This window comes from Felis catus, chromosome A1 (genome assembly GCF_018350175.1).
Source record: "Felis catus isolate Fca126 chromosome A1, F.catus_Fca126_mat1.0, whole genome shotgun sequence".
NCBI classification, from domain to species: domain Eukaryota; kingdom Metazoa; phylum Chordata; class Mammalia; order Carnivora; family Felidae; genus Felis; species Felis catus.
Window position 1 is genome coordinate 238,449,785 of NC_058368.1, and position 10,584 is coordinate 238,460,368.

General features: G+C 59.4%; 1 protein-coding gene and 1 long non-coding RNA gene across 5 annotated transcripts in view; one reads left to right on the top strand and one right to left on the bottom strand.

The window, feature by feature from the left end:
- LPCAT1 (lysophosphatidylcholine acyltransferase 1) overlaps positions 1 to 2,466 on the top strand; it is a 53,996-nt gene extending 51,530 nt beyond the window's left edge. For all 4 annotated transcript variants that reach the window (XM_019813062.3, XM_023239800.2, XM_019813061.3 and 1 more), the window contains exon 14: positions 1,770 to 2,466. In XM_019813062.3, coding sequence (XP_019668621.1) covers positions 1,770 to 1,954 — 185 coding nt within the window. In that variant the 3' untranslated portion in view covers positions 1,955 to 2,466. The remainder of the gene's footprint in view (positions 1 to 1,769) is intronic.
- Positions 117 to 5,487, bottom strand: LOC109492418. The gene is made up of 2 exons (XR_002146266.3): positions 5,050 to 5,487; positions 117 to 611 (listed from the first exon to the last, which is right to left on the bottom strand). It is a non-coding gene; the product is annotated as an uncharacterized LOC109492418 (long non-coding RNA).
- Between the last annotated feature and the right edge of the window lie 5,097 nt (positions 5,488 to 10,584).

Genomic DNA, 10,584 nt, shown 5'->3' on the forward strand with positions numbered 1-10,584 from the left:
CAAGGAGGAAGGGGGAGGGGCAGTAGGACCCCCAGGAGGCAGCCCCCTGTGCACACCAGCCAGTGCGCACGTCTGGAAGTGAATGTTTCCTCGCTAAAAAAAACAGTAGACATTTGCTCAGGAAAGGTCATTGTTCGTGTCTTGTTTGGATGTGTTTTTAAATTGCGTCCAAATGTCAGACACGTGTGTTGGTTTAGCGTGAGCGTGTGTGTGTGTGTGTGTGTGTGTGTGTGTGTGCGCGCGTGCATCTCCACCTCAGGGCAGGTGGTGTTGTCAGGGCGCACTGAGGCGTGGTGATGACGTGCCAAGTGAGCACCTTCCAGAAAAGCCCTCCCACACCCAGGCCTAGAGCGACTCCAAGCCGTTGGGGCGCCCCGGGGCACTCCCCACCCCAAGACTGGGTCCCAGGCCTGGTAGACGACGCGGGGGCTCAGAGCCACTCAGGTGATTGGCCGGGAGGGCAACCCTGGTGTCTCCAGCGCGTAGACGGGTCACCAGTGGCGGCTGCCTCGCAGGTTATCAGGTCACGGTGTGGACGCTTTGTCCTGCCTCTGAGCCGACTCCTGGGTGAACAGCGGCTCCTTTGCACGTGCCAAGCACCCGGAGTACGCCTGCGCCTCGAAGAGCACGTTCGCCTTAGATTTCCCCAGGGCGGCAAAGCCGAATGGCTCTGAGCCCCGTTCATGCGCAGCCCCCCTCCCCCCCATGGACCCCAGCCCTCCCCCTCCCCCCACATGGACCCCCTCAGCCCTCCCCCTCCCCCCCCCACATGGACCCCAGCCCTCCCCCTCCCCCCCACATGGACCCCAGCCCTCCCCCCTCCCCCCACACGGACCCAGCCCTCCCCCCTCCCCCCACACGGACCCAGCCCTCCCCCCCCCCCCACACGGACCCAGCCCTCCCCCTCCCCCCCCACGGACCCAGCCCTCCCCCTCCCCCCCCACATGGACCCAGCCCTCCCCCTCCCCCCCCCACATGGACCCCCAGCCCTCCCCCTCCCCCCCCACATGGACCCCACCCCTCCCCCCCACATGGGCCCCACTCCTCCCCCCTCCCCCCACATGGACCCAGCCCTCCCCCCTCCCCCCACATGGACCCAGCCCTCCCCCCTCCCCCCACATGGACCCAGCCCTCCCCCCCACGGACCCAGCCCTCCCCCTCCCCCCCCACATGGACCCAGCCCTCCCCCTCCCCCCCCACATGGACCCCCCAGCCCTCCCCCTCCCCCCCCACATGGACCCCACCCCTCCCCCCACATGGCCCCACTCCTCCCCCCTCCCCCCACATGGACCCAGCCCTCCCCCCCCACATGGACCCAGCCCTCCCCCTCCCCCCCCACATGGACCCCCAGCCCTCCCCCTCCCCCCCCACATGGACCCCACCCCTCCCCCCACATGGGCCCCACTCCTCCCCCCTCCCCCCACATGGATCCAGCCCTCCCCACACACATGGACCCAGCCCTCCCCCTCCCCCCCACATGGACCCAGCCCTCCCCCTCCCCCCCCCACATGGACCCAGCCCTCCCCCTCCCCCCCCCACATGGACCCCCAGCCCTCCCCCTCCCCCCCCCACATGGACCCCACCCCTCCCCCCACATGGGCCCCACTCCTCCCCCCTCCCCCCACATGGATCCAGCCCTCCCCACACACATGGACCCAGCCCTCCCGGGAGGGTGTGAGATGGAAGCTGGTTGCCCATGCAGAACCAGGCATGGGGGCCCCAGGTTCCAGACGTCTGTCCCCCTGTAACCCAGGCGCCCGTCTTTTCAGCCGACTTCCGCAGGTTTGCAGAAGCGTTCCCCGACTTTGCAGAGGACTACCTCTACCCTGACCAGACGCGTCCTGAGAGCTGCCCGCAGACGCCCCCAGCTCCAGCCCCCAACGGCTTCTGCGCTGACTTCAGCCCTGAAAACTCGGGCGTTGGGAGGAAACCTTTCCGGAAGAAACTGGACTAGGATGAAGGTTTCTGGCAAGATGAGGCGTCTCCGTGGCCCAGTCACCACCCGCCTCCACGTGGCCGTGCGCCCGCCGGCCTCAGGCCCATCCACAAGACTCGGGCTCGCCACCCTGCTCCTCCGTGGACAGCCCCGCGTGAGGGAGGCCGCGTGGCCGGGTGCCTGTCCCCGTCGCCCGGACCATCCTGGCTCGTTTCCACCACGGTCTCTGCCACGTCCCCGTTCGTGTCCCTTCTCGGCGGCTCGCCCGGCGGACGGGCCTCCACGTGCACGCGCGACACACGCTTGAGACCAGGGCGCGTCACGCGCGTTTCCATCCCAGCACAGACCGTCCGCCGACCTTGGGGGTCACAGGCTGGCTGGGCCGCATCTAATTTTAAACGTTTCTGTATCTGTGGGCGCTCGCGGGCGTTTTATAAACTTCGTTTAGATACTTCGGGAAGCTCACAGCGTTTTTTAAAAAAAAAAAAACAAAACTTGTTTTCTACTTCATTTTTCCTTTCAGGGCTAGAGGATATTTATTTACGGGCCGTTTTGTGATCAGGTCCGAGGCTGTGTGGGGCTTTGACTTCAGCCTCTTGCCGGCCTCTCTCCACCAGGTCCACCCGTGTCTGGGTCCCCCACACACGTGGCCCAGAGCTCCCATCTGCCTCTTTAACCCTTTTCAGACCCCTCTTTTCTACAGACGTTACCAGCCTGGTGTCTCCGTGTAACGGGACGTGATCTGCCTCCCCGTGCACACAGCGGCCTCAACGGTGGTGCTGGGCCGCCGGGGGGGCTGCATCCGGCTGAAGGGCCGGGCCCGCTGGGAAGCCGACCCTCGTCCCTGCTCCCGGTGCTGGGTCCCACGTGTGCAGGGGGAGGAGCTGTGGGGGAAGGGAACCGTGTGCAGACCGCGGGAGCCGGTGCCGGGGGGACAGCCCGTGCGGATGGCAGGAGGTCTGGGGAAGGCCGTCAGGCCTCTGGTGACCCCGAGGGGAGGAGCACAGCCTGCAGACGCAGGAAAGGGAAGGTTCCTGTCGCCTTCCCCCCCCCCCCCCCCCCCCGGAGCTCAGCCTGGATCACTCCCTGGACACACAGCTGGAAACCTGTCCTTAAAGCACAACATAAACCCCGTGGTCTCCACTCCGTTCCCTGAAGCAAAGCCTCTGGGTTTGCCTGGGGGGAAAGTTCTTCTGAATTTCTAAGTAAGTTGTATTTTGTTCTTGGGCCTCTGTGTAGGAAGTGACCGCCAGGCCCGAAGTACAGGAAAAAGCGTTTGTAACCTCCCCAGGAGTTCTCGGTGCGCATTTCCATCCACGGCCACGGCCACGAGTGAAGGAAAAGCCCCCCGGCCTCGGCTGTGCCCCCTCCCCGACCACACCAGCGTGACAGTGCCAGCTGGGCGCCCGCGGTGGCCAGACACAGCCTGGCGGTTCACGGCGATCAGTTATGTGACTGTAGATGCATACAGTTTTGTTTTTAAGAGAGAAAACGTACAAGTGACGGATGAAGGAGGTGAACAGACTAAGATATCCCGAGGGGAGGCCCCTCCCCGTCTGCGCATGAAGGGCTGTTTGAACGGAATGCCGTGCGCGTTTTCAGGAAAAAAGCCTCTGATAAGCAGACTTGGGATGGATGTTTGTTCCTCCTGTGCTTCCGTGCGGCCTCGCACCTGCGGGCGTTCAGAACGTGGATATGGCTGGACCCCTTTTGTGGGAGGTGGGGACGGAGACGACGGGGCCCCGCGGGGACCGGGGGTCCGGGGTGGGCTCCGTGAAACAGCTTTGGTCTCCACTGGAATGAATAAAGTGTAAAGTCGTACGTACCTGAGGACGCGCCTTGTCACGTGTCGTTCTTGATTGGAAACGCGACCGCAGACGGTTCTTGGGCCACGACCGAGAACCCGTCACGATGGGGTTTCTGGGGCATGTTTGGAAAGCCCCGGAATTGAAATTCTGTCGCAAACGCGCTCCTGCCGGCCGGGGGCAGCGGCTGACACCCCGGGGAACCCAAACGTGTGCGGCCGCCCGCCTGCCTGGTGGGTCGGTTCCTGGGATTTCGCAAACGCTCCGCGTGGCGCAGCCACGAGAAAGGGTCCGGCGCTCGGGCCTCTTCTCAAGGCCGTAAAGGGCTCAGAAGTGGAAGAAGAGAAACGGCCAGGTCACGACAGTCCCCAGAAGTAACCGCAACAAGACGGTTAAGTGGCCGCTCGCTCCAAGGACGGGGGAATGCGCCACGGCCCTGCTCGGTGTGACGCACCAGAGAAGCCGGCCCCGCCGGGTGGGCTGGGAGGGTGCGCCCCGAGGTGGCACTCACCCGTGAAACGGTTTTTACTTCTTTGCCCTGTTTCTTGTCGGAACTGGGTGTTGCCTCTCAAAGGGTTCAAGTCACATTCGAAGCCGGGGGCTTCCGGGTGTGGCGGGAAGCAGCAGCCGCCATGGGCTGTGGGAACCGTGGCGGTGACAACGGGGTGTGCCTACCGCGGCCTCTGGGTACTCGGCACATTCACGTCCCCGCCGGGCACGGGCTTGACGGGGACGCGCACGCTCGGGAAGTCTCCATCAGGAACCGGGGGCAGAAGAGGCGTCTCCGCGGCCCCGGCCAAGCCCCTGCTGCGCCCCCCGGAGCCGCCGGTGGGAGAGCGCCAGACCCCTGGCCTCGGCTGGTGGAGCGGCGCTCCGAACGCTCGACGGGCACTGCCCGTCTGTCCCCTGTCCGCTCCCGCACACGCCTCCCGTCCGGGGTGCTGCCCCTGAGCCACCGCTCCAAACAGACGCGTTACCTTCTCCCCGGGACTAACCCGCCCGCGGACCTTCGCGTCCAGTCCTGGGCAGCGTGAACGCGGACGCGGTCACCCCCCGAATGTTGTCTAACGGAACACAGAGCTCACGTCCACCGCCGTTCACGTTCCCACCCACAGCACGGGGAGTCCACGGAGTGGGGGGAGTGAGTGAACGGCCAACCACCTGCGGCGTGTGCTCCGTCGCACAAGCACACGCCGGGCACGCGCACACACCAGGCCAGGAAGGCGTCCGCGTGGCCGCTTACGGGGTTTCCCACCCGCACGCACGTGGCCTTGGCTCCCGCCGTCCCCGGAAAGTGAGTGTCCTTACCTAGCCGAGCATCTCCGTCCCGAGGTATCTGGAGCCTTTATCAGCCAGGATCTTAGTGATGAAAGTGCCCAGAGGGCCACGGGGCTCCGCCCTCCCCGTCCTGGGGGCCACTGAGCTCAGTGCGGGGGAGGGGGGCGGTCAGCTGTGTCCCCAGGCGGTGGCGCTCCATCCTTAGGAACCATGACCTCAAAGCGAAGGAGCCCAAAGCCGCGAAGAGAAGCGGAAGTGCGTGACCGGCCTCCCGGGAACGAGGGCATCCGGCAGGTCCCCCCCTCGCCCCGGGGGACAGGCCACTTGCAGACCTGGCGGTGTCTGGGCGGCGAGCCGGTCCGCCGGGCGGACGGCACAGGGAGGGGCGGGGAGTCTGCGCAGGAAACACGTCAGCGCTGCTCCCGCTTCCCTGGCCAGAGAACCACGCGCAGCTGGAATCGGCTTGGGGGGGGGTGGGGGGGGGTGGGGGGGGGGGGTCTGTCCGGAGGAGGCACCTGCCATGAGACAAAACCACACCAGCCCCCTTCCCCCCCCCCCCCCCCCCCCCCCGTTACTACCAGGTGTCAGAAGAGCCGCCGCCCTGCCTGGGTCACAGGAGTGTCTCCTGCTAGGAAACAGCCCTCGGGACACGCCCACATCACGGGTGCCGCCCCCGGCCGGGTCCTGGTGCCTCGGGGCTCCTTCGTCCAGCAAGGCCAGCTGCTTCCGGGCTGGGGGAGCTCGGTAAGAGCAGGGGTGCAAGCGCACGCCCGGGCTTCCTTTGGCAAAGCCCCGCCCCTAGTGTCGCACACGACACGCCGTGCGGAAGGAAGCCCCCGGTTCAGTGTGCGGACGGTGCTGGCAGAGGTGCCCAGGGTAGAGGAGACAAACGCATCCCTGGAAGGAGCGTATTCAAATGAGGACGCGGCCTCCCTCGGTGAAGGAGGATCCAGGGTGATCGGCCGAACTCCAGGGAGCGGCAGCACCTCGGGGGCCACGTCCGGGACCTGCTTCTGTCAAGGGGGAACCAGCGTGACCACATCGGCCCGGGGGTTAGGGTTGACCAACTCTGCTTCCTCTCAGTCCCCTTCCAGGGCCGCCCTGTGCAGGTGTCCACACGCTGCGTTGGCTGGGAGAAGAGGCAGCCGCCGTCCACCCCGTGTGTCCTGCCCTGGACCGAGTTCCAGAGACCAGACCCTTTGGGGAAAGTATTCTCAAGAAAATAGCAGTGTGCGGTCCCGGGGACACACGGGCCCAAAACAGAAGGAAACATTCAGTGTTCTGTCACTTGTGATGGAGTCCTGGAACAGGGAATATCAGAGCAAAAAAATTACTTGACAAAATAACAGCCAGGGTTTTTGCAAATCTATATACTCAGGCATCCCAGAAACACAAGAGGCCACAAGCAGAGTAACCGTAACATACAGCAAGCCGCACTGTAAGAAACAAACAAAGGCCACTTACAGAGAGGCCACTGTCCAAGCAGCCAGAGAAAGGAAACCTCCACGGCCTGCACATGGAGACCGTGTGCACGAGGACTGTGCACGTGGAGACCCTGTGCACGAGGACTGTGCACGTGGAGACCCTGTGCGCAAGGACTGTGCACGAGGACTGTGCACGGTATTGTGCACATGGAGGCCCTGTGCACGAGGATTATGCATGTGGAGACCCTGTGCACGAGGACTGTGCGTGTGGAGACCTTGTGCACGAGGACTGTGCACGGGGAGACCCTGTGCATGAGGACTGTTCACGAGATTGTGCATGTGAAGGCCCTGTGCACGAGGATTATGCGTGTGGAGACCGTGTGCACGAGGATTATGCACGTGAAGACTGTGTGAACAAGGACTTGCACGTGGAGGCCCTGTGCATGAGGACTGTGCACGTGGAGACCCTGTGCACGAGGACTGTGCACGAGATTGTGCATGTGAAGGCCCTGTGCACAAGGACTGTGCACGTGGAGACCCTGTGCACGAGGACTGTGCATGAGATTGTGCATGTGAAGGCTCTGTGCACGAGGACTGTGCACGTGGAGGCCCTGTGCATGAGGACTGTGCACGAGGACTGTGCACGATATTGTGCACGTGGAGGCCCTGTGCACGAGGATTATGCATGTGGAAACCCTGTGCACGAGGACTGTGCATATGGAGACCCTGTGCACAAGGACTGTGCGTGTGGAGACCTTGTGCACGAGGACTGTGCACGTGGAGGCCCTGTGCATGAGGACGGTGCACGAGATTGTGCATGTGAAGGCCCTGTGCGTAAGGATTATGCACATGGAGACCCTGTGCACGAGGACTGTGCACGTCGAGACCGTGTGCACGAGGATTGCAAGGATTTGAAAGGAGAATAGGATCGATGTGCATCCTAAGCCCCCAAAGAAACCAAAATGTAGAACTAAGAAGCCAATAGCAGAAGTAAAATATCTTTTTAAATAATACTTTATCCAAACTAAGCAGGAAAGAGAAAAGGGAACAAAGGAGAGACGATACAAACAGAAATCAGCAAACGGTAAATTTCGATCCAACCATCCCAATAATTATATCAAATATAGACTAAAAAATTCCTAAATAAGTTGCCAGACCAAATTTTTTAAAAACCTAACCATTGCTATTTAAAGGTATATTGACAATGTTTAAATGGGAGGTGCACGTAGTGTGCAAACATAACCGTAAGGAAGTCTGTGTGGTCAGACTGTGGTCCCAGTGAGTGTGGAGGTGAGGGGTCACCTTCATGACCATCGAGGGCCCCGTTCAGTCGGAAGACACAATAGCCCCAAAGGTATATGTACCTAACGACGCGGCTCGAAATATACTTAGCGAACACTGGCCAAATTAAAAGGAGAGATCAAGAAATCAGCAAATCTAGTTGGAGGCTTTAACACAGCTCTCTCGGTAATCAATAGAACCACCAGGGAAAGAGACATAATTATGGAGGAAATTCGAACAACCCCATTTACTAAATTGACTGAATTGCTCTTTCAAGCGCGTGTGAAGCCACGGACAAAACAGACGCGATGCTGGGCTAGAGGTGCATCTCCATAAACTTGGAAGTATTTGCACCGTGAGGAGTATGTGCCTCCTGGGACCGAGGCTGCAGAACACGGGCTCCGCCGGCTGCAGCCCGGCCCAACTGACCGCACTGGAGACCGGGTGTCTCCCGGGGGCCGAGCGGGGCTCCTCCCCGAACGTGGGGTCAGTCCCTGCCGGGTGATACCGCCAAGGGCCGGTCGGGCCGATCAATTCTTTTGAAGTGAATAGAAGTTAACGTGTCCACAGTTTTGCAACTAGTGGCTATGGAGGAACCAAGACTGCCTTGGGTCACCCTCCCTCCGGGAACAAGCCGTCACGGAGGAAACACTGAGGAGGCACCAGCCCTGGACAAACGCTGCGCTGACCCGGCCGAACACAGCTTAAAAGCACGACCTGGAAGAGTGAGCGGGCTGTTTGTAAGTGACTTACCTGTAGCCCCAGTAGAAGTGCCAGAATACTCTCAGGAATGCAAAATTGTGCAGCACCCGACACGGTAAAATTCACAATGCCTGCCATCCAGTCGGAAATCACCGGGATGCGAGAAAGCGGAAAAGAGATCTCTCGTCAACAGAACCAGCCCTGGCAGTGGCTCGGGTGATCGGATTTGCGGACCAGGCACTGACAGCTTGTCTCACTACACAACCGTATCACCTGCTCAGAAACCTTGTGGAGCCAACATGTAACGTGTTCAGTGGAGAATTAAAAATATCTTCTGAAAGACACAAATCTAAATTCTAGAGAAGAGAACGACAGTGTTTGAGATGCGAAGGCACGTTTGGGATTAAGGGTGGATTTGACATCGCAAAAGACGCGGCAAGTAAACTTCAAGATAAAGCCATACGAACAGCTCAAAACGAAATAGAGAAAAAAGAAAGAATTGAACCCTGCATCAGTGAGCAGTAGGAGCTCCAGCTGGGTCCCCAGAGGAAAAGGGCAAAGAAAAATATTTAAAGAAATAACTTTCCAAATCCGATTCAAACTGCAAACCCACGGATCCCATTTGCTCGGTGAGCTCTAAGCACAGGAACCATGACAGAAACTATACCAGGCACATCATGATGGCTAAAAGACAGTGGGGCGAGGGCTTTAGGGTGGGGAAACAGAAGACCACCAACCCAGGATTCTTTACTCAGCAAAGATATCAGAGAAAACAGAGAAATAAATGTTTTTTGAGAGAGAGAGAGAGAAAGAGAGAACGAGAGCACACACGAGTGAGTGGGGCCGGTGGGGGGGGGGGGGTCGGGAGGTGGACAGAGGGAGAGAGAATCTCAATCAAGCCCAACTCGAGGGGCTGGATCCCAGGACTCTGGGATCATGACCTGAGCCAAGATCAAGATTCAGACGCTCAACCGCCTGAGCCACCCACCGCCCCGAGATGTCCTTAGACTTAAAAAAGCTGAGAGAATTCATCGCCCACAGACCCTACCTCAAAGAAATACTAAAGTTAGTCCTTAAAGCAGAAGGACAATGATACGGTTTTGAAATCTGGACCGACAGAGAAGGAGGTCCCGAGATGAGAATTACACTTCTTTTCTCATTATTTAAATCTTTTTAAAAGACAATCGACGGCCTGAAGGAAACCCGACTCCACGTGCTTGGGTCCCCAGCGTGCAGAGGCCACACGTTTGACCACAACGTCACAACGACCGGGAGGGGAAAGCAAGTGCCTGCAGAGTCCTCCCCCGGTGTGAGGAGGGGGTCACATCATTCAACGGAAGACTGGGACAGGCGCCGAAGTAACACAACAAAGAGACGTAGCTGATGATCCCAACAAGAGGGGAAGTTGAATTTTAAAAAAACGACTCGACCCGAAAGAAGGCAGAAAAGGAGGAAAAAGGGAACAGAGAACACTTTGGAAAAATAGAAAACAGATGGCAGATGGTAGGTTTGAACCCAACCATATCAACATTCCCATCAAACGTAGATGATCTCAACACCCGCTCCACCCCAGTGACGGGAGAAACTAAGGATTGGGCTGAAAAGCAAGACCTAACTACATGATGCCTGAAAGAAACACCCTTGAAATAATGGGTTAAAGGGCAAAGGACAGATGCTGACGCTACTGGAAAGAAGGAGGAGTGATGGTCCTAGCATCAAAGTCCATTTCGGAGCAGAGGTTATTAGGGTTCAGCTCCCCAGGAGGACAGAACGGTCCTACGTGTGTGACCCACACAGAGCTTCATGATCGGTGGGACCGGGACACGCAGAGCCGCAGGAGAAACGGGCGGGTCCACACAATCCACCTGGGGTCTCGGCACCCGCCTCCCAACCCGGATTGGACGAGTGTGCAGAAGTGCACAAGGATACAGACGACAGAAACCGTAAAACCAGCTTGCCCTGTTTGCGTTTGCCTATCACCCAGTGACACAGAATGTACCTTTTCAAATGCGTGTGAAGCACCTACCAAGATCGTCCGTACTCTAGAATATAAGATGAGTCCCAACAAACTTAAAAGGATCCAAGTGTGTTCTCCAATGAGAAAGTAAGTAAATTAGGTACCAATACAAGAGATACATCCAGAAAAGAATAAAATATA